General features: G+C 51.4%; 6 protein-coding genes across 6 annotated transcripts; 5 read left to right on the forward strand and 1 right to left on the reverse strand.

Moving 5' to 3' along the window:
* Positions 1–714: 714 nt before the first annotated feature.
* Positions 715–4,954, forward strand: ABC1_0 (ABC transporter 1; the record flags this gene model as incomplete). The annotated part of the gene is made up of 3 exons (XM_014694188.1): positions 715–828; positions 943–1,855; positions 1,926–4,954. The coding sequence occupies 3 exons, from the start codon at positions 715–717 to the stop codon at positions 4,952–4,954; spliced, it is 4,056 nt and encodes a 1,351-aa protein (XP_014549674.1).
* A 917-nt stretch (positions 4,955–5,871) lies between these two features.
* On the forward strand, positions 5,872–9,534 carry G6M90_00g008340 (uncharacterized protein; the record flags this gene model as incomplete). Its single annotated transcript, XM_066129647.1, has 6 exons — positions 5,872–5,888; positions 6,436–6,834; positions 6,933–8,088; positions 8,147–8,494; positions 8,559–9,336; positions 9,389–9,534. 6 exons carry the CDS (start codon positions 5,872–5,874, stop codon positions 9,532–9,534), a joined length of 2,844 nt encoding a protein of 947 aa, XP_065985826.1.
* Positions 9,535–10,059: 525 nt separating this feature from the next.
* On the forward strand, positions 10,060–13,437 carry vam6 (Vacuolar morphogenesis protein 6; the record flags this gene model as incomplete). The annotated part of the gene is made up of 4 exons (XM_014694186.1): positions 10,060–10,141; positions 10,219–12,636; positions 12,705–12,813; positions 12,867–13,437. The coding sequence occupies 4 exons, from the start codon at positions 10,060–10,062 to the stop codon at positions 13,435–13,437; spliced, it is 3,180 nt and encodes a 1,059-aa protein (XP_014549672.1).
* Positions 13,438–13,685: 248 nt separating this feature from the next.
* On the reverse strand, positions 13,686–14,000 carry G6M90_00g008360 (uncharacterized protein; the record flags this gene model as incomplete). Its single annotated transcript, XM_014694185.1, has 1 exon — positions 13,686–14,000. One exon carries the CDS (start codon positions 13,998–14,000, stop codon positions 13,686–13,688), a length of 315 nt encoding a protein of 104 aa, XP_014549671.1.
* A 690-nt stretch (positions 14,001–14,690) lies between these two features.
* On the forward strand, positions 14,691–17,273 carry bit61 (Target of rapamycin complex 2 subunit; the record flags this gene model as incomplete). The annotated part of the gene is made up of 1 exon (XM_014694184.1): positions 14,691–17,273. One exon carries the CDS (start codon positions 14,691–14,693, stop codon positions 17,271–17,273), a length of 2,583 nt encoding a protein of 860 aa, XP_014549670.1.
* Positions 17,274–20,149: 2,876 nt separating this feature from the next.
* Positions 20,150–22,888, forward strand: ptaB (Transcriptional activator ptaB; the record flags this gene model as incomplete). The annotated part of the gene is made up of 6 exons (XM_014694183.1): positions 20,150–20,441; positions 20,515–20,720; positions 20,786–21,583; positions 21,656–21,955; positions 22,011–22,328; positions 22,400–22,888. The coding sequence occupies 6 exons, from the start codon at positions 20,150–20,152 to the stop codon at positions 22,886–22,888; spliced, it is 2,403 nt and encodes an 800-aa protein (XP_014549669.1).
* Positions 22,889–23,045: the final 157 nt, after the last annotated feature.

The following is a 23,045-nucleotide window of genomic DNA, read 5'->3' on the forward strand; positions in this document are numbered from 1 at the left end:
GAGTGGGCGCGTCCGGGATGGTACTACATCGGAGAGGAGACAAAGTATCGGTACAAACAGGGGCCGTTTTAACCGTCTTCTCTGGCCTTGGCGGCTAACTCGATCGTTGGGGTACAAAGAAGGGACTTCAATGTACTTGTTCTTCAGCCTCTCGTTATTTGCGGTGTAGTAGTCCTCTGAGCTTGTCACCATCTTCTCCACCCCACATTACAGGACGGGGCATTAGCTCAGTCACTCATGAGAATAACTTCTTCCAAGGCCAGGGAGGCTTGATTCGTGCCGCCCATGATTGCAGGGGCTGGCTGACGACAACGAATGGATCTGGCAAAGTATTCGTAACCACGCCTTTTCTTTATCCATCCAGGACCAACTGGCCATGCTCGAGATGGCAGATCCAACGAATATCTAACACTAGATTACGGGGAGAAATTCAGGTCTGAGCAAGACATAGACCTAGGTCGCACACAGAGATATTTTGCGACATTTATTGGGGGGACATAAGATCTGCACCATATTAGCTGTTTCCACCAAGCAGCCCTGTCCGTCTTCGAGACGGTTACCTGGACAGCTAGCCATCTTCATTCTTCAGTCTTTTTCTGCCAAGATTAAGGCCGTTATAGCCTTGCAGTTTATATGGTCCCTCTCGATCGCGAGGCTGTCATCCTTACAGAATACATCTGGTGAAAGCGCGTTCCACTGTGTTGCTACTGCATCATGGCAGCTGGAAACGACATTGCCAGTCCGGTGGCTGCATCGGCACAGGAGTCCGCTACCACAGACAATGATTCCACAGGTGTTATGGTTGCAACGTCGCCTGCAAAGAACAACGTATGTACAGCCTTTGCCTCCTCCTTGGATAAGCTGTCGAATCGCGTCTGCCAACCAAGCCCGCCGAGCCGTTGGCTTTGCTTTGGCTGACGACTAATTAATTTGAGTCGACAGTTCTTCAGTTTCTTTCAGCTGCTGTTCTACGCCAGCCCGACATGGCTGGATTATCTTCTACTCGTCTTCGGCACTCTTTGTGCCTGCTGTGCTGGTGTCCCGTTCCCTTTGATGGGTATTCTCTTTGGCCAGGTTCTCGACAACCTCAATGATGCTTCGTGCGATGCAGAGAGTTCCCAAAGTACAGGCGATATTCAGTCCGAAGTCAACAAGAAGGTGCTGATACTGGTATACATCGCCATTGCCAACTTCATTGTCATATATCTCTACATTGTGTCGTGGAGCATATTTAGTCGCAGACTGGAGGCTCGAATAAGAGATCGATACTTTCAAACACTCCTTCGCCAGGATGCCACCTTTTATGACAGTCGCCAAGCTGGTGAGCTCACATCGCGGTTGAACTCTGATATCCAGATCATCCAAGCCGGTACCTCTGAAAAGGTTGGTATCTGTATTGCCGTTAGTTCCTTCTTCATCTCATCATATGTCGTCGCGTTTGTGAGGGACACAAAGTTGGCTGCTATTCTAATTAGCTTAATCCCTGCATTTCTGTTGATGGCAGCAATTACGAGCATATTCACGCAAAAGTACGCCGCCCGTATGTCTGACGCGATTGCTTCAGCCTCCTCTATCGCTCAGGAGGCACTCTCACATATAGCAGTGGTACAAGCCTTTGGAGCAGGCCCTCGCCTTGAAGCCAAGTTTGCTTCCACAATGATGACTGCCCAAAAAGAGGGAATGAAGAAGGCCGTAACGGCTGCCATTCAGGCCGGGACCCTCTTTTTCATTTCGTATTCCGCTAATGCTTTGGCATTCTGGCAAGGAAGTCGACAGATTGCCGATGCCGTGGAAAACGGCGGGAATAACGTCTCTGTTGGAAGAACATACACGGTCATTTTCCTCCTTGTAGACGGTGAGTCCAGTGCAAAACAAACTGAGAAATTGAAACTGAAAAATATCATGATCTTAACAAATCTCGGCAGCTTGCGTTATCCTTGGTTCCATTGCACCACTGCTCCCCATCATTGGGGCTGCAACCGCGTCATTTCAGAAACTGAAGGCGGATATTGACGCCCCATCTGGGATTGACTCGCAGTCGGGTGATGGGGACAAGCTTCCCGATACCATCGACGGCTCAGTTGAGTTTCACGATGTTTCATTTGCCTACGTTTCTCGCCCTGATCGTCCTGTGCTGAGAGGAGTCTCCTTCTCCTGCCCTGCCGGCAAGCATACAGCACTAGTCGGCCTTTCTGGAAGTGGAAAATCTACAGTTGCAGGTCTCACAGCGAGGATATATGATCCTACAGATGGTATTGTGACGTTGGACGGGCACGACCTAAAGAACCTTAACGTGAAGAATTTACGAAGCTTCATGAGCTTGGTTCAGCAGGAACCATCCCTTCTCGACAGATCCATTCTGGAGAATATTGCCCTTGGTATTCTCAACTCTCCTTGGCCCGAGCATCAGCGATTCCAGCCTGTGATTTTGGGATCTGGTCTAGCTGAAATTGCTGCCAAACTTGCAGCCGGAAAGGATCTAGCTTCTCTGGCAGGTGCACATGGCCCAGATATGGTCGATTTGGTCCAACTGGTTCGTGAGGCAGCCTCTCTAGCTGATGCCTCCGGTTTTATAGGAAGATTCGAATTCGGGTATGGAACTCAAGTCGGCATTGGTGGTAAACTGGTCAGTGGTGGTCAACGTCAAAGAATTGCGCTTGCTAGAGCACTTATTAGGGACCCCAAGATCCTTATTCTGGACGAGGCTACTGCTTCCCTGGATTCTGCCAGCGAGCATCGTATTCAAATGGCCATCGAATCCATTGCCAAGGGTCGGACTGTTATTGCCATTGCACACAGACTTTCTACTATCAAGAGCGCAGACAATATCATCGTCATGAATGGCGGCGAGATCATCGAACAAGGTTCTCATTTGGAGCTTATGGCACTTAATGGTTCATATGCAGGCATGGTTCGTCTCCAGAACATTGAGTCTTTGCAGAACGATGACACCCCGTCCATGGCAAGTACTGCAAGAGGGGACGTCGACACGATAATTACAGAGAAGGACTCTGTTCTCGAGGAAAAGACCGCAGACACGTTTCAGGTGCAAGACAAGGAACAACCTGCTCTGAACTCAGAGGGTATTATACCAACAACTTCCAGTCTCGATTCCAGTAAAACCGGCTGGGAAATCATTAAGGATTTGGGTCGTATGATGCGACCACATTTGTCTTGGTTTCTGCTGGCTATTGCGGCCGGAATTATTGTTGGAGCAAGTTTCACTGGATCTGGTTTAATATTTGGTAACACCGTTGGAAGGCTAAGTCCGTGCAATTCCCCAGGTGACATTCGCTGGGCAGGAAAGTTCTTTGGAGGCTTGTTCTTCATGTTAGCCGTCATCGAGCTTCTCGCCAATTCAATTAGCTGGTCCTCTTTTGGTAACATTTCAGAGAAACTTCTCTACAAGGTCCGCGTACTTTGTTTCCGTTCTCTCTATGAACAAGGCTTGGACTGGCATCAGGCTGATGGGCGCACCCCAGCATCGTTATTGTCCGTCATTACGGCCGATGCTGCCGCTATCGGTGGCTTTAGCGGCTCCATTATTGGAAATTGCTTTTCAATCATTGTCAACTTCGTCATAGCCATCATTGTTTCGCATATTTTGGCATGGAAGATTGCTATAGTGTGTCTGGTGACGGTACCAATACTATTGGGATCAGGCATTCTACAGCTTCGGGCTCTGACCAGATTTGAGCGGAAACATGCCGACGCGTTTTCAGATGCCATCGGTATTACCGTCGAGGCTGTGAATTCTTTCAAGACTATTTCGTCTTTATCCCTGGAAAACGAAATTCTGGGCAACTATCGCCGGACGCTTCGCCCGCCGTACAAGGCCATGGCGGCTGGCACTGCCTATGCCAATATATGGCTCGCTATTTCGTATGGAACTAGTAACCTTATATATGCATTTGCCTACTGGTGGGGTTCAACGAGAATCACAAAGGGAGAGTACACCTCCACCGAGTTTTTCGTCATTCTCGTGGCTATGCTAGTTAGTGCTCAGCTTTGGGGCAACATGTTTACCCTTGCCCCGGAGGTTTCGCGTGCCCGTGAAGCGGGCTCCCGCATATTGAGTCTAATAGAACAAGGTTCTTCCAAAGACCTGGCGGTCAAGGAAATGGCTCTTTCGTCAACACAAACTACCGCCAGAGAGGACATTGAAGCTGCTGCGGAGGGTCCTCCGAAGTCTGCTTCTCCCAACAGAGGTGCTACCGTAACGTTCAAGGACGTTTCATTCGCGTACCCGGCCCGGCCGCATATTCCCATTGTCCAGAACATGTCATTCACCATCCAGGCGGGCCAGTTTTGTGGTCTAGTCGGACCCTCAGGGGCGGGCAAATCTACCATCCTGTCACTTGTTCAAAGAATGTACCGTCCAACAGGAGGAGCTATCGAAATCAATGGATCGAATATTTGTGCACGAGAGGGGACTGAGTTCCGAAACGACATTGCCGTCGTCCCCCAAGACTGTGCTCTTTTTGATGGCACAATCAAGTTCAACGTCGGCCTCGGCGCAACGCCAAATCATGAGGCAACCGATGAAGAAATCAAAGAGGCTTGTCGTTTGGCTAACATACATGACACCATAATGGCACTCCCGGACGGATACAACACTGAGTGTGGTCCTAATGGATCGCGTTTGTCTGGGGGCCAGCGACAGCGGCTAGCCATTGCTCGAGCTTTGGTACGAAAACCTCAGCTTCTCCTTCTTGATGAAAGTACAAGTGCACTCGACGCTGAGAGCGAAAAGGCATTACAGGAAGGCCTGGAACGAGCCGCTAGAGGCATCACGGTCATTGCCATCACTCATCGCCTGCGCACCGTTCGCAAAGCCGATGTCATTTTTGTTGTTGAAGGAGGAACAATTGTAGAGAAGGGTCGTCACGAGGAGCTCGTGGAAAAAAGTGAAACATATAGAATTAACGCATTGCAGCAGATGCTTGGGTCATAAGGAAATGGGTATAGAATTAGAACTTCATCTCAGATAGAAACGCATACATATTTTAATTAGTCGCAGGAAGGCCGGTGCTAGGATGAAGGCGCCACTGAAATGACGTTTTGAAAGGTTATTCTCTATAGCGGCTTAAAATTTGACATGTTGCAGCAGTAGACAGCTTTTCGCAACGAGCCAAGAAGTGATGGCTGGCTACCGATGTTCTTTCTTTGTTGATGATGCTTGACGAGAAGTTGTACTATCCTCCGGAGGAGAATTCCTGTGCTCAAAGTAATAGCATGTAAAGAACTTGGAGCCCCTCAGCATCTTTACTGATACATGATCTTCTTAAAGATGCCAGAAACGCGAAGGGGATTCTCCATGTGAGTGAAGCCATTGGATTAGTATGCCAAGTCTTTCTTGGAGAAGGGTTGGGGACCTTCGGGTGCGTGTAGCACAAACAGGGAGTCATGTGGCATATTTATGGCACATGCAGTAGTATTTAAAAAGCATATCGGGTCGAAGTTGAGGGCCAGTCATGATGGCTTGTGTCAAGTATCAAGTTATGCAAGTCATTTTCTTTCGAGAAACCAGACCCAAGTACCCAATTGCACGGTATGAGATTCTGCGTGTACGGAGTACACATCGGGTTAGTTCACGAGGCACCATTACAGCCAATCGGCCTTCAACTTGACACCCCTGACTGCAACCTCAAAATACTTCTTTCCGGATGAGTATGTATAACTGGACGTTGAGAAGATATTCTGGTTCATATGCACTGCCATGTCGTCGGAGCCAGCTGACATCAACTTTAGGTGGTGGCTTGAGACATTGAGACTTGCTAGACTTCCAAGGTTCGGCAAGTCGTTCCAGTGGAACAGGCACCAGGCCCCACATGTGTAAAAGACGAGACGTCATTGGACAGTGCGCTCGCCATGCAGCGAGATGCCTCGTGCGTCTCAAGCTTTCACAAGTTCCATGTTCACACAGTACGGAGTGCCTAGGCCGGTACTTGCTTGGGCACTCTGCGCCAACACACAGCACCTGACGGCAGAGCCGCTGCAGGCACGTCCACACTTGGTGCAACCTCCAAGTGGCCTGCGGCAACTCTGACCTGCAGCTGAGGCCAATCAACCAGACTTCTCCACCACACATGTGCAAACTAATGAGCGACTGTGGATTACGACAGCGTGCGTGGACTTTCAATGCTAACAGGACCAGCATTTCGGCTCGGGCATCTCCAGACATCCAGAGTCATCCAAGTGTTCAATGTTGCTTCCGACGCCCCCCTTCGCCCTGGAGGAGCCATTGGACCTTGCGAGCTGCCACCGACTCGTGGTGTCGCGTGAACAAAGCGACCAGACCCTTTGCATTGAGTGTTGGATTCCCCTGGGCTGCACCTCTGCCTAGACTGATCTAACCATCTTGTTCACCGGCTACTGCCCAGCTTGACCACACGGTCGACCTAAAGCTCCATAATATCCTCCATGTGGCGCTAGTAGCGAAACCGCTCCGGTTACATCTTCCACCATTCCAACTACATCTCGACCCGAGAATCCCTCCTCCGTTCCTGGCACAGGCCCCGCCACTCAGATCTTTGACAACATTTGCACCTCGACTGGCCAACGTGAAGGAGGAGGGAGTTCGCATCTAGACCCAGAGAGCCCTGTTGTACTGCTTCCTGGCGACGGGACCGACACATACGAGCTCGCCGACTACGGCGAGATCCAGGAAAGCAAAAAGGCACACGCCGTCGAGAAACGAAGGCAGGAGAAGCGAGACCGAAAGCGCCAGTGGATTGAAACACAGGACGAGATGAAGTTCTCTCATAGCATCCAGTTCAATGCTGTTCCGGACTGGAGCAGCCACTACATTGCCTACAGCAATCTGAAGAAGCTGTGAGTAAATGTTGCAAAGTTTATCCATGTTCCCAGTCGTCTCCCACTCCTCTCATGACACAAACTCTCTGCTTACACCAAGTCTCTCCGTCATCCAGTATCTACCAGCTCGAGAAGAATGCCCACCAGTCACGAGCAGGCGGCGACTCAGAATCTCGGCCACTCATCTCCAGCGAAGAACCGACAGAGGTATTCAGCAGGGCGCTTGGCATCGAGCTCGAGAAAATATGTTCCTTTTACGTTGCCAAGGAAGGAGAGCTGTTGGATGAAGTCAACCAGCTGGTCCGAGACGTCATGGAGAGGCCATCATTAGAGAGTCCTGACCTGCGGCGAATGTCACTTGGCGAGTACAACCGTCCTCATCTGCGACCATTGAGCTCTACTGGTCTAGCCTCAGACGACGACATGGACGACAGCGGAAGTGATGATGACGAGACGACTGGGTTGCACAAGCCGAAGAGTAGTAGTGGTCGGCGGAGGACTATTGCCAACATTGGCCAGCATCAGGTTGATTTGGCCGCGTCCTCGGAATTTACCCGCTCTGTACGGAGGCACAGTACCGTCGAGGACTTTGGTGATCAGTCAGTCATGTTTGCTTCAGGCTTATTCTCGTCCAGCATCATGTTGAAGAAGCGCATCGTCAGCCTCTATGTACAGCTGTGTGAGCTCAAGTCGTACGCCCAACTGAACAAGACTGGTTTCAGCAAAGTCCTGAAAAAATTCGACAAGATACTCGACAAGGAACTCAAGGGGCCATTTATGAGGGCCAACGTTGACACAGCGTACCCCTTCAAGAATGAAACCAAGAAAATCATCGAAGAGAATATTGAAAAGATGGAGGACGCTTACACTGAAGTTGTTACGGCTGGTGACCGAGAACTTGCTAAGAAGGACTTGCGGTCTCACCTGCGAGAACATGTCGTGTGGGAACGTAATACCGTGTGGAGAGACCTCATCGGTATTGAAAGGCGTGGCGAGGCGGCTAGATTTGGCCAATCTCTACTTGGCCAGGACCAGACCGCAGCGCATAAACGCCTTCAAGGTGACGATGAGGAGATCGCGGCAGCGAAACAATTCAGGACGCCTCTTGGTCGCCTCTCACTGCCTACTTGGCTAACTGACTCCTCCATGCTCACTTTGCTGGGCTGCCTGGGTGCTTTTGCAGCACTCCTTGCCATTCCCATTATGGATAAGCCTGAGGAACAAAACTGCCTGGCCATGTTGGTCTTTGTCAGTTTGCTATGGGCAACCGAAGTAAGTTATGCGCCAAGGAGCCAAATGCTCAGATCGTCACTAACGTCCTGCCTACTAGACTATTCCACTGTTCGTGACATCGCTTCTCATCCCTTTCTTATCCGTTGTGCTCCAAGTCGTTTGCGACGAAAATGGATCCAAGCGCAAACGTCTGGGTGCTAAACAGGCTACGAACGCAATCTTTGCTGCAATGTGGAGTCCAGTCATCATGTTGCTTCTTGGTGGCTTCACACTTGCGGCTGCCCTCTCCAAGTGCAAGATAGATAAGCGTCTCGCAACACTCATCCTTAGCAAGGCCGGCACGCAGCCACGGACAGTACTGGTGGCAAATATGTTTGTTGCTGCCTTTGCGTCGATGCTGATTAGCAATGTTGCTGCCCCCGTTTTGTGCTATTCCATCATCGAGGTATGTTTGCAAATGCGCATTTATAAAGGTCCTGGTTTGGGAATTCGACTAATCTGCGTCTCAGCCTATGTTGCGCACTCTACCGTCTGATTCAGACATGTCCAAGGCCGTCATAATTGGAATCGCCCTTGCCTCCAATATTGGCGGCATGCTGTCACCAATTGCATCGCCGCAGAATGTAGTTGCTATGGGCATTATGAAGCCGGAGCCGACGTGGTTGCAGTGGTTCTTCATCGTCATCCCTGTTGGTGCCGTCTCTATTTTTTTTATATGGATGCTATTGCTTGTGACATTCCAGCCAGGCAGGGGAACCGCCATTGCGCCAATTCGGCCGGTCAAGGAACGCTTCACTGGCGTCCAGTGGTTTGTAAGCGTCGTCACGATTGTCACCATCGCTTTGTGGTGTGCAAGTCATCAGATGGATCATATTTTTGGCGATATGGGTGTAATTGCCATTATCCCCATTGTTCTTTTCTTCGGCATCGGAATCTTGACCAAGGAAGACTTCAACAACTTCCCCTGGACAATCATTATCCTGGCTGCAGGAGGCTTGTCCCTTGGCAAGGCTGTTCGATCATCCGGCTTACTCCATACCGTTGCAGAACTTGTTTCCAAAAATGTCGAGGGCATGAGTTTGTACGGCGTACTCGTCGTCTTTGCCTCACTAATCTTGGTGATTGCGACTTTCATCAGCCACACTGTCGCAGCGCTGATCTTCTTGCCCCTGGTATTTGATGTCGGCATGTCGATGGATCAGCCTCACCCCAACCTATTGGTTATGGGTGGTGTATTGATGTGCAGTGCAGCCATGGGACTTCCCACCAGCGGCTTCCCCAATATGAGTAAGTTTTTGCAGTACCATCTGGCTGTTGACCACGCGCTAATATGATGCAGCTGCTATTATGAAGGAGGATGCCACAGGGCAAAGATACCTCCGAGTCAGGCATTTTATCAGCAGAGGCATTCCCAGCAGTATTATCACTCTCGCTGTTGTCATTACTCTTGGCTATGGCATTATGCAGGTTGCAGGATTGGATTAGAAAGCGTTCTTGGGCATACTCTATATGGATACTTGAGGGTTCAGCTAGCCGCGCATAGAATTGATAACGAAAATATATATGCAATATTGAGAAGACGGAAATTTTGAGCACGCTGTTTGATTACCAGTTGATACATAGCCACATATACATACATTTTCCTTCGTCCGACATCGCTTAGAAGCCAACATCGACATTTGCACTGTGATGATGTGGAGACGAGGTGCCTTTGTGTACTGTGCGAGACCTCTCATTTCGCACTATACTTAGCGGCAAGCTGTATCTTCATTGACGTCGTCGGCGAGTTGGGGCAACGACACCTGACATCCGGATCAAGACAACACGGCGTACACTGGAGTTTTGAGTGTCCCGCCACCGCCCTTCGTGCGCCCACCGTCGGTCCGAAATCTGCGAGCTCTTTGTGCACAGTCTAGACCTGGTAGCTGCAGGCGATGCTGAAGCTGTCGAAGCTCTGATGCACGTCATTGTATTATAGCTTGCTAAGCTTCGAGCTGGCTCGCCGGCGCCATGCTCTCCGCGTTTACAGCTCGCCCGGTTATCGAGCTCCGGCAGCGAGACAAGTCAAAGATCGAGACTATTCTAGCATATGGTACAATTTCACAATATTATAGGCGTCCCGCATGGGCCAAGGATTATAGGGACAGTACAGGCTAATATCTGTTCCAGGCGACCGTATCCTCGTCGGGCTCAACAGTGGCGCTCTTCGCGTCTACAGGCTGAACGATCCTTCCTCGCACCAACAAGGCGAATCGCCATCGGCCGTCGACCAGGGAGCCTCAAATACAAGTCCCTCACAGAATGGAGGTCCGCCAGTCTCACGGCCATCGGGCAAACCGACTGACTTGCTGCGTGAAGTAGAGAAGTTCTCGACACGCGCCATCGATCAGCTTGCAATCATCAAGGAAGCCAACATTATCATCTCCCTGTCGAATTACTACGTGTCGCTGCATGACTTGCAGAATTACGACCATATAGAAACCCTCAGCCGGACGAAAAATGCTTCGTGCTTTGCCGTGACATCAAATATTATCAAAGACAAAGACACGGGGATTCCGGAAATCATCAGCCGGTTGGCAGTGGCGGTGAAGCGAAGGCTCTTGTTGTGGAATTGGCATGAAAGTGAGCTTAGCGGGGATGTTGTGGAAATTGTCCTCTCCGAAGCGATTCGATCCATTACCTGGGCCAACGCGACAAAGCTAGTATGTGGAATGAATAGCGGTTATGTGGTGGTTGATGTCGTTACTCGGGAAATTGTCGATATTGTAAGCCCAGGTGCAGTTGGTATTAACGGCCAGGGGAGTCGATTCGGAGCCGTGAGTACAGCTGGTATGGGCTACGTGGGCTTGGGAGGGTATACCCCGAAGCCTCTGGCCACAAAACTTTCGGAAGGCCAGATATTACTGGCAAAGGATGTTAATACCATGTTCGTCGATGATAGTGGCAAGCCGCTTGAAAAGCGACAAATACCGTGGACATCAACGCCGGAGACTATTGGGTATTCGTACCCGTACATTTTGGCACTACAGCCTCCTGCCAAGGGCTCTTTGGAAGTTCGCAACCCAGATACATTATCATTGATGCAGACCGTATTCCTTCCTGGAGCTGCTCAACTTCATTTCCCTCCCTCAACAGTCAGTTTAGCGCACGCAGGTAAGGGCTTCCATATCTCTAGCGATCGATGCGTGTGGAAAATGGATGCTACCGATTACGATTCCCAAGTTGCGGAACTCATCCAGAGTGGTAATTTCGACGAAGCGATTAGTGTTCTGAACATGCTGGAGGATGCACTGCTCAAGAACAAATTTGACACCTTGCGAGAGGTGAAAATGCTCAAGGCGGAAATGCTGTTTAAAAAGAGAAAGTTTCGCCAGGCAATGGATCTGATGAATGAGGACGACGTCCACGCACCCCCAGAAAGAGTTTTGCGGTTGTTTCCTCCCAAGATATCTGGGAACTTGTCACAATGGGAAGAAAGTCAACATGACGATGATGCAGATGGGGATGCAGCCAAGACCACTAATGGCGAAAGACCAGGCAGTCGCGAGGGCACTGGGGATTCTGCTGCGGCAGCAAATGTTGGGGGCTTTGCAAAGTTATTCTTGAGCGGCCATAAGAAGGCTGCTGCATCAGATGCAGTGTCAGTTCCCTCTAAGAAGGACGGAGCTGATGTGGAGGATACACACAGCGTCAAGGATGTACATGGCACTGAAGACAAGCCTCTTGAGGGTAAGGACCTCAAGAATGCTGTCTTGGAACTTAACAGCTACTTGGCTGGTACCCGAGCCAGGCTTCAACGATACATCGACCCAATTACAGGAAAGTTAAAAGACCAGGAAGATAAGAAACGGTCTATTGAGGAAGCGGCGGAGCGATTCCTGAGGACCACACAGACAGAATCAGAAAAAAAACTGGAAGAGGAACTCCGGAATACGTTCCGCTTGGTCGACACGACCCTTTTCAGAGCCTACATGTTCTCACAACCTTCGTTGGCGGGCTCGCTGTTCCGAATACCGAATTTCTGCGACCCAGAGGTGGTGAACGAAGCATTGCTGGAGCATAATAGATATACCGAACTGATTGACTTCTTCTACGGCAAGAAACTGCACAAACAGGCTTTGGGTCTTCTCCATAGATTCGGGTCACCGATGAAGTCTGATGAAGCAGCACCGAGTTTGCATGGGCCGGATCGCACAATTCAGTATCTGAAAAACCTGCCACCCTCTGAGATGGATCTCATTGTTGAACATGCCGGGTGGGCACTTAAGAGCAACCCGACGTATGGCATGGAAATCTTCACTGGAGATACAGAAAATGCGGAAACATTACCTCGCGACAGAGTAATGGTATTTCTTCGAACTGTTGATGCTCAGCTCGAGAGGCAGTATCTAGAGCACATCATCAATGAGTTGGACGACACAACGCACGACTTCCATAACCGGTTGGTGGAGCTGTATGTTAAGTCTCTTGGGGGGATGAAGAGAGGTGAGGAATGGGATGAGACTATGACCAAGTTTGTAGCATTCCTTCGTGACTCTCGACAAGTATACAGCCTGACAAAGGCGCTGGGAATGATACCCAAAGATGGTAAGAAACAAACAGATTGTGCTGGTGTTGACATTGTCGAACTAGGATGATCACTAACAAATGGACAGATCCGTCATTTTATGAGGCGCAGGCCGTTATTCTGAGCAACATGGGTCAGCACAGGAAATCATTGGAGATATATGTGTTCAAGATGAGAGACTATGCAAAGGCAGAAGAGTATGTATAGCCATTTGAAGTGGAGAAGGATTCCAGTCTCCTAACCTGTACAGGTATTGCAACCGAGTGTATAAGTCACAAGATACGACACAATCATCCCCCCTCAACTCCAAGGATAATGCATCGATTGACACAGATGACTCCACACAGTCGATCTACCACATACTATTATCTTTGTATCTCAAGCCGCCGTCGCCGCACGCAGTGCAACTGGAGCCGGCTTTGGATCTTCTATCAAAACACGGTTCTCGATTACCAGCCACATCGACTCTAAGCCTGATCCCCGATGATCTTCCTGTCAACTCCCTGGAATCCTACTTCCGCGGGCGCATACGGTCTGCGAACAGCCTTGTCAACGAGTCTCGGATTGTTGCTGGCCTGCGAAAAGCTGAACAGATTGCTATTGCTGCACGCCTGAATATCGGCGACAGTGAAATCAATGGCCAGGGTGGGCGAAACCGGCATGTTACCATCACAGATGAGCGTCACTGTTTCGTTTGCCACAAGAAACTGGGTGGAGGGATGCGATTCGGCGGAAGTGTCGTGGCCGTCTTGCCGGATAATACCGTGGTGCACTATGGCTGTTTGAATAGGGCGTTGGGTCAAAAAAAAGCCGATGGTTGACGAAGTGCAAGCTGGGCTAGGGATTCGTCGCAACCCACACTCGGAGGCCACCGTTTTCGACCAAGTGGCGGGTTATGCGTAGCGACAAGGTGCTATTGTAGGAGCATTTGCATTGCGTGGTCATGATATCTGGTCCGTTGGTTTTTCTAGGGATACCCTGGGTCGCGACTTGTACTCTTTGTAGTCTTTTTTTTTATCCTTTTTTCTTTTCTCGGTAGAAGGTTGTCGACAATAGCATTCTTGCGCACTCAGTCCTCCTCTTCCTGGACTTCCTCGCCATAGTTTTCTTCCTCCTTGTCCTCGTCAGCACCAAGCCTGGCGGCGATGGTTGCACCGGAAGCGGCCTCACGAGCCTTGTCTTCTTCCATTCGCGCCGTCAACTCCTTGTTGATTTGTTCTTGTGTATCGGTGACTGCCTTGCGGAGAGCCTCGAGGAAGTGTGTTTTGTCCTGTACAGAGGTAGATGGCGAGGTAGGAATGCTCTCGGTGATGGTGAAGTGCTCGTTTTCCGGCGACTTATATGACGCCGTGAGGCTGGTGGTGTCTTTGCTCTGCAATGCCATGATTTTGGGAATAAATAGTACGACCGTGACACTCGCCGGATATGTCTTGTTTGTGGGTGGTATGTGACGACGATTCCGCAGACTTGGTGGTGGGAGCGGGTTGCACCGTGGAAGTGGGATGTTTTATTTTTTTTTACTTTTGATTTTTATTTGTTTTTTCCCGAGGTGGGCCAGCACGGCAATGGTTCACTGCAATACTCCGTACTTGCGTTGTTGTATGATGCTCTAGTGCGCGGGGTTGCAGTAAGCTGCCTGGCCGGGGTCCAGACTTCAGAGCGTCCTCTGGCGTCAATCCTGGCCTGCAACTCCACGGCCGATGCCTATCTCGATCCATCGTTTATCGAACTTGGCCGTACTCCTCCCCCCGTCCCTTGTGTTTCCTCCTCCTCTTCATTGACACCCACCATCCAAAACCTACCAATCCAACACCTACGACGCACATCTCAATACAACTCGACAGGCAGATACTCTCTCAGTTTATTACCCTCGCAGCCGCCCTCTCCTCTGTTGATTCGTCCACGTCGGCCAAGCCAATCGGGCTGCCTCTTTGGTGCCTTGCGACATCACGCCCACCTTCTTATTGCAGGCCGATCCAAGACTTTGACGCATTATTGCTTCTGCCATGGACGTTTTGCTCTGAGTCAAAATGTAACAGACCCACCCCACGCCTCACCCAGCACTACCGCGACAATGCAGCCAGGACAACCACCACCACCACCTCCTCCACCAACATCAGGGCGACCTCAGACCCGGGCTCCCGGCAGCTTCTCACCTCTGCCGGGAGCCACGAGCCCTCCTGTCGACCCATTACGACAGCAGCCGTCGGCGCCGACTAGGCCACCGCCCCTGCGCATTGATTCCTCGGGGAGTGATGACAGTCTCGAAGCACCTTCCATGCCCATAGCCGCATCGCGACAACGACCCGACTCGCCAGCGACGCCTATATATGCCCAGTTTGCCACGGCGCATGCAAACGCGAGCAGCTCCAACGTACATCAGAACTTCTCCCGGCCAGGAGGAGGCCCAAGTCGTCCGGCGGCTGTAGGACTGTCCTCGCCCGTGCTGAAAGGCCACTCAAGGAAGCACTCGGCCACACAGGGTTATTTTGATTCCACCCTCCCTTCTACCGCTACGTCCAACCTCTCTCACGTTAGCATGAGCGCCGCGGCAGGTCAAGCGGCGGCGGCGGCAGCGGCAGCGGTAACGTCGACCGGGTCGCTATCAGCTAGCCAGATTGCCGCCCAGGCCGCGGTTATGTCGCATCAAAACACCTCTCATGTTCGCCAGCGGTCACAGACTGTGCCGTTTCCCGGTGAAGGCGCAGATGGTGTGCGGCGTGGCAGCGGATCCAAGGTACCGCTTAGTCCGCCTATTTTGAGTCTCACCGAGGCGAGTGCACCTCGAGATTCTGCTTTCGTTGCGCACGGCGGCCAGCATTACGATAAAGCTGCTGGGTCTCACTCGTCAGCCGCTACAGCGGCCGCAAATGTTGTATTTCCACGGTCCGGACACAACTCTCCACGAGAAAAGTCGATTTCTCCGCAGCCTTTCCCGCCCTTCCCGCCTGTCCCACCACTCCCCGCTACCATTCCTGAGAAATCAAAGGCGGAGAAATCAAAGCACAAGCTGTTTTCAAGGCCAGGGAAGAGTAGCAGCAGCAAAGGTGAGGCCAAGGACAAGAATCTTCAAAGCCCTGGCAAGATAGGGAGCGCCTTGTCTGCATTGCAACGAGGCAACTTCAGCACCAGCAGTCTTGTAGACCCGCCTACCCAATCGCTGTATAGCCTCAACAACTCATCCTCTGCTACCATCAGACCCATCGAGGTATTCTCGGAAGAAAGGGTGAAGGAAAAAGAGAAGAAACACCACCATTTTCTATCTCGCCAAAAGCAAAAACTAAAGGACGAATACCACTTGCCTCTATCTTCAGCTTCAAGTAATTCTAAACCGACAGATCCAAATGCACCCAGCAGCCTGTACAATTTCAACGTTCCTGCCAGCCCAGGACCAGGCACTTCAACATTTTCGAAAGGAAAGAAGGACAAGAAACTTGGCGAGAAGTCAGACGGTCGATTAGACAGCGAATCGACCTTCAACTTGGCCGGTGATTGGTCTACGTCATCAGGATTGCATCCTTTATCACAGCAGTCAACCTTGTACGATGTGGCAGAGCCTGGGAAGGCCGTTAGCCAGAATAACCTGGCTCTTGACGAAGCCTGGCCCTACTTGAAATCAAAGCTGCTTGTCGTTTTCGAAGGCGAAGATCTTCGTCTCCCCGTTGAGGACTTCAACCGGGTGGTTCAGACACATATCCAGTGGTGTATTCACAAAAGATCGCCTAGTTCCATGGTGGACGACTTGCGAGATTTATTGACGACAGGGTTTTCAATACTGGACAGGACCCTGCGCTTGACACCCGAAGACCAGTTCATCCCGACAGTGGTGGAACTCTGGATGTTCACATTCACATCCATCTTGCCGTATATGCAGTCAGTCTTCCTACCTCTGGACCTGGAGGTCTCTGGCTGCGGGGTCATCATGACGCCTGAGCAAGCTCGAGACTTTTGGGGTGGTGTCGTCGCATCTCCGTCATCTTCGAATAAACCCGCAGGCGATGCGCCGGCTGCAGCTGTGCTGGATGTAAGAAGACTCGTTCTTACGGCGTACCGTGACATTGTTGTTCTCCCTCGATATGACACTCTCAAGACCATATTCTCTCGCCTGTCCCTCGAATTTCTGCCGTCATCGTTTGCGCACATGGCGTTGGCTTCTCCGCCTCTGGAAAGAATGCTATCGACATCGCCGGCCGAGTCGCAATCCTTCATAATTCGCCCCGGGACAGCCACTTCGGTGGATCCTTTGGTAGGTAGTTTCAACTCTACAAGCACCACTTTGCTCGGCGAGGGTTCAGAACGAGGAAGAAGTCGTGCTGTCAGCAATGTCAGTTTTGGCAGTCATGGCAGCGACAGCGCTGGTGCCATTCGCCCCTTTACCCCGTCCGGCCTGCCTGCACTTAGCAGTGTTCGAGAGCAGAACGTGGAAGACTCGAAGCAACTGACGGACATGGTGGGCCGGATGTTGCAGTGCATGAGCGTCTTATCCAGTATTGGCGGGGACGATGCCGACGACGAGGGGAGCAAGAAGATTGAGGAGCTGTGTAAAATGCTCAAGCTGAATTGGTTGGGCAGAGGGAGAACAGGGAGAAACCGTCGAGGTATTGTGGGCGGTAGGGTACGACGTGATGAAGGAAGGGAAGAATTACGGGTTGCTTGAACGGGTACCGAGGGACGGGGATCATGACATGATGACATGCAAGGCTAGACAGGGCGACAGGGAACAACGGAGTTGCGTGCAGGATTGTTCGCTCTCAGATGCCATCAAGGTATTGGTACTGGCGAAACAATGGAGTCGGCGTTGGGTAGTCGTGGACTTTACAAGAACACACAAAATGGAACGAAAATAACGAAGCAAACGGTTGGCAGCAGAGAAAAGTCAAACATTATATTGACTATATAAAGTGTTACTATTACGAGTGTGGAATTCAAGTACAGGCACCAGTATGGGTGTCCAAAATGGGGGTGTAGGCCTGTTTTGTTATCGTTAGCTGGATGCTCATTGGCCATGGTAGTGAACAACAAGTAATGAGTAACGATGGGAGTTCAGACATCCAAGGAAGATCATTAACCCTCATCTGTCCCAAAATAGGCTCAATGGGACTCGAGTGGAAACTGCGAATGAAATGGAAAGTTTCATCATGAAAAAAAACGTTACAGTGTATTACTAAAAGGGGGTCGTACTCACACGTTTCAGAGAATTGTCAATCTGGGGAAGCTATCAACTCGACCTGGGAACGGGGACGAGGCATCTGATTACACACATTAGCGACGCGTCCAAACGAACTGTACGAAGAGTTAATGTGAAACAGTGATAGTCAGACAGGAAATACTGGCAAGTAACAGGCCTTGGGCCCGAACAGACTAAACTTTCTTCATGGTCGAATCGGTTGGGAAAAGAAGACGTTTCAAACAGTGTCATCATCCAAGGGATGTAGCGGGTAGTGGCGGATAAATGCAGGAGAGAGAGAGAGCTTACTTACCTAGGGATATGAGGCTGAGTGCATGTCTTGTTAGCATTGCTGAATGGTGTTTGCAAGCTCCCACACACCCAATTGTTCCAAAGCACAGCTTGTGAATTCTAGCACGGAAAACCCGCCAGCGACAGCTCAACTTAAAGCTTGTTGTTTTCCATCTTCGAGTTGGACTGCACCCAGTTCTCAAAAGCGATGAAATTGCTCGTGATCGGCGCGCATGCAGAAGGCAGAAGCTTTGTTTGTTGCAAATGGAAGGAGAGAGCGTGGGAAGGAAATTTTCAGATTCGCATCGCGTCGCGGAAGAAGATATTGGATAACAGTGCTAGCAAATTTTTAACACTGCTGCGCACTGTACGCCAGCACGTGATATTGAGACCACTCGGAGGTTGAACTTTAGCGGCGGCACCCAAAAATAGTGGCGCTGGGTATACTCGGTACATAGATATCATGCGACAAGGAGGTCTGCAGTTCTGTGCAAGCAAGAGAAAAATAGGGAGGTGCAGAAAAACAAGTGAAGACTGTCTCAAAATCTCACGCTTGATTCTGCGAGCTGCGCATACCTTTTTTTTTTTTTCTTGCTAGCCGAACCTTTTTTCCCCCTCAGCTACTGCCGGCCTTGGTGTGTGCCAACTTGCAGCGATCAAGGCCACAGACTTTGATATATGCATAGACTGCTTTGTGCGATATTTGCTTTCGGCCTAGTCCGGTTTGACATGGTCTGCCCGGCCAATCGCCTCGGCGGACAGAAATAATGCGCATGTAACTCTTGCAGTTCCATACTGAGTGGTTGGAATTATTTTTACAACCCTCGATCCGGAACCCCTGATAGTTGCATGTCTCCACTTGTGGGTGGGGTCGCCCCTTCGGTGCTGCACCTCCCCTTCCCACTCCCATGTTCGCACGTACGACTGTGGGAAGATGGCACGCCCGTCTCGGTGCCCGTCTCTGCTGCTCTCGTTGGCTTGCTCGCCCATTAGTTATCAACAACCAGTCCGAGTTTGCCTCTCCTAGCTTGTTCTGGCCGTGTGAGTTGAGAGGTTGCGACCAGTTGACCCCCGACATTGTTGGTCCCTCATCACACTTGCAACACCATTTCTGCATCATCCCACGCCATCGCCCAACCCCAAAAAGCTGCGAGCCAAAAAGGGCGGGAAATCGTACGTTGTACCCAGCGGCTCCTGTCAAGCGCTCTGCACCGCCGTCGTCGGGGCTTGGCTGACGCTGAAGCGGCCGAAGCGCAGCGCGCGAAACAAACGACCAGTTGACCAGAGGCGGCCAGCGGCCAGGCCACAGCCATTTGATAGCAGAGGCTGCCGCGCCCCATATTATTGACCAGACCAGTGCTGCTGGGCCCATCTTTCGCCTCTCTCTCACACTCTCTCTGCGAAAGCTCTTTCGGGACGTCGAGAGAAGCCAGAACGACGATCCCCGTCCTGCGTCCTGCGTCCTGCGTTGCGTCCCGACCTCGACCCTTCTTCGCCCTCGTCCGCCCCGGCGCCCAGAAGACGTGTCGCTTATCGCCGCTGCATCCTCTCTGCCCATCCATTGCCTCGCCGACCTGGCAGACGCCTCTGTCCAGTGCAGACCTCAGCGGTGCCAGGCCCTCGCGTCAGAGCCGAGCCTCTTGTCTCCGAGCCTGTTTCCCGCGCTGGTGTTTGGTGTTTGGTGTCTGTTGTCTGTCGTCTTGTGTCCCCTGTCAGCGTTGTGTGTATCACTGCGCGCAGCCCTGCGTCAACGTTCGGGCCCTTTCGACTCCGCATCGATCCAGCTTCCATCATTCTCGCACTTGATACATTCTCCTCTTGCTCGGATTCCGTCTCGCCGACGCCGTCTGCTCGCCATCTTGCCTGTCTCCCGCCGGGCCACCCCCATCTCCGCTGTCAATCCGCGTCGCGATACCTGCCTGCAGACACCAGTCTTGGTCCATCGCCTACTTCGACATCAACCTCCCCAAGCCGACGCCTGACGTATGTGCATGCGATAGTGCACCGAAGTCGCTCGTCGATATCCACGCCGTGGGTAGCCGGCTTTATATAGCAAGGAGATGATGGCAACTAGCATGGGCCCAAACTTCACAGGGCATCCCGCTGCGATGGGACATCCTGGTGTCGCCGGTCACCCCATGGGACCTGGCATGCCTCCCAACTCTGCACAAGGTGCACCGGGTGGTGGAATGCCTCAGCAGTTCGCCGGGGCTCACATGGCCGTAGGCCCAGGAGGACAAGTAAATCCTGCCTTGATGGGTGCCATGCCACAAGGTGCCAATCCTCATGCTCATGCAATACAGCACTTGACTCCCGCTCAACAGCAAATGTTCCACCAGCAGCAGCAACAGCAGCTGCAGAATCAATGTAAGTCGAGTCTTTCCGCTATGTCCCTTGGAACTGTTCCAATGGTCTGACTCTACCATTTTTGTGCCTCTAGTCAACAACCCCAGCGCGATGGCTGCTATGCGCCAGCAACAAATTCTCCAACATCAGCAGCAACAGGCGAGGCAGGCATTCATGGCCCAGCAGGCTATTCAAGCCAACATGCCAGTCGGCGTCAATGGGATGCCCATGGGGATGCAACTAGGCCAACTCAATCCGCAACAGCTTCAACAGCTTCGGCAATCCGGAAGAATGGGACCTGTAGGGGAACTGCCATCATACTTTATTGACGTATTAGCACGGTTAGACTAACTCTCTTGCTGTAGGGTCAGCATCCCCAAGCCCAAGCCCTCATGGCTCATCACATGGCGCTTCAGCAGCAGCAACAACAACAGCAACAACAACAGCAGCAGCAACAACAGCAACAGCAACAGCAACAGCAGCAGCAACAACAGCAGCAGCAACAGCAGCAGCAACAACAACAGCAGCAACAGCAAGCCGCCCAGGGCCAGCAAATGCCTGGAAATGCAGGGCAACCAATGGGAATGAATGCTCAGGGCTTAGCCAATGTACAACAGCAACAAGCTCAAATGGGTGCTGCTGGACAGAGCCAGATGGGCCAGCCGCAACAAACCGGGCAACCAGGTCAAGGACAACCGCAACCACAGCAGCAGCAGCAGCAGCAGCCGCAACCTCAATCCCAACCTCAACCTCAGTCTCAACCTCCGCAGCCACAACCACAACAGTCTAGCCAACCACAATCCCAACATACTCCACAACAAGGCTCCCAAGCTGGCACTCCGGCACCCAGTGGCCAACACACACCAGCTCAGACACCAGCGCCGCCTACACCATCACAACCGACTCCACAACAGCTACAAAACCCGCAGCAGCAGCAGCAGCAGCAGCAGCAACCACAAAATCAGTCTCAACAGCCTGGCCAACCACAACCTCAGCAGGGTGCTGGTCCAGCGCAGCCACAGATGAATGCTGCCACGGCAGCCGCTGCGCAACACATGGCTTTATCGAACAACCTTTTCCATCAGCAGCAGCGAAGAGAGAATTTGAAGGGCCAGTGCTTATTGAAGTTGATGCAGTTCTCTGAACATTTGAGCGGGTTTCCTGTAAGTCGGGCACGCATCATTATGATCGCTATCTCGTATCCAATATCAACGGGGAACTAATGATGACAGCAGGGACCGAGGGCAAAGGACGACCTGACGTACTGGAATGGCTTTGTTTCAAGATTCTTCTCCAATAATGGCGTCCTTCGTCATTCAGTATTGATAAATGACGCCGATGAATCAACCGACAAGCAGTATGAGATAGCTTTTCCGGCCATTGCCCGATACTTTCACACGCATTTTAGCAGCGGCGTCAGGAGCATGCAGTTGATCATGGACAAGGGGCTCACCGATCGCCCTTTACCTGGCGACGGTCACTGCATCGAGAACCAAAGAGCTAGCCTGGTCTACTGGTTTGAAGCCGGTTCACATGTAAGTCATTGTGCTGCAAGACTAGATCCGAGGATGTACAACTAAGTGAGGACAGCTTGTCGCTACCGGTACACTCCGGGTACAATTCGACAATGAGCAACGCATTGAACTTTTTGAGTTTGTGACCACTGGACATGAGGAATACATCTCAAGAAAGCAGGTCATAGAAGCCGCCAAACCCGCTCACATGTGGATCAAAGATTGGCACAAGGTCAACTCGCAGGATGGCAAAACTTCTCCAGAGATGTCGAAGAAGAGCAAGGCGAAGCAGCTCAAGTCACCTCAGACCCAGCCACCTGAAGTCCTTGTGGATCTCCCTGACTCTGCTGTCAACAGCAAAGGTGTAACTGAGGCGGTACATCAGTTCCTCGAGGTAAGTCACGTACCGTGATACCATTCTTCTAGGCCCTTTTAGTCCTGATGGCTAATTGAGAATGTGTAAAGATTGTCGAAGTCATGGGTCAAATGAACCCGCTCTTTGGATTCTGCCAGGGAAACCCCGGTGTTGGTCCCTATGCTGCACTAGAGCAGTACGTTGGAACCTACATCAATGGAAATGCTCAGGCGGTCAATGGTCAGCCGATACCCCAAGGCGGTCCTAGAACACCTAGCTTTGGCCAATTCCCTATGGGAGCAAGCCCAGCAGCAGCACACATGAATCTCCCTGGATCACCACATATTGGCAGCCCAGCTACTGGACAAATGCAAGCTCCAGGGATGCAGCTGCAACCTAGTCAGCAAGGAACCAGCTCAAGTGGGCCGAGCGCCAATACCTCACCAGCGTCTAACAAACGCAGACGCCCATCCGGTGTTAAAACCGAAGACGACGGCTCTGGAGGGGTAACAACAAGTGGTGCACAGGTCAACGGCGTAGGCAGAGGGAAGCCGCCTACTCCTCGGATGCCGAAGCGCGTCAAGGGAAATCCTTCATAAGATTTACCCTGTGTTGACTTTGACAGCTTGCTGGAAGGTCACGCATATACTTCATGCTCTTTTACGTTTTCATGCAGCATGGTGGCGTCTGTTTCGGTACTCGGTTGATTCTTGGCCGGCAAATTTGTTTACAGGTTTAGGAGAGTCGATGGGATAA

The sequence above is a fragment of the Metarhizium brunneum genome, chromosome 1, assembly GCF_013426205.1.
Source record: "Metarhizium brunneum chromosome 1, complete sequence".
Taxonomy (NCBI): domain Eukaryota; kingdom Fungi; phylum Ascomycota; class Sordariomycetes; order Hypocreales; family Clavicipitaceae; genus Metarhizium; species Metarhizium brunneum.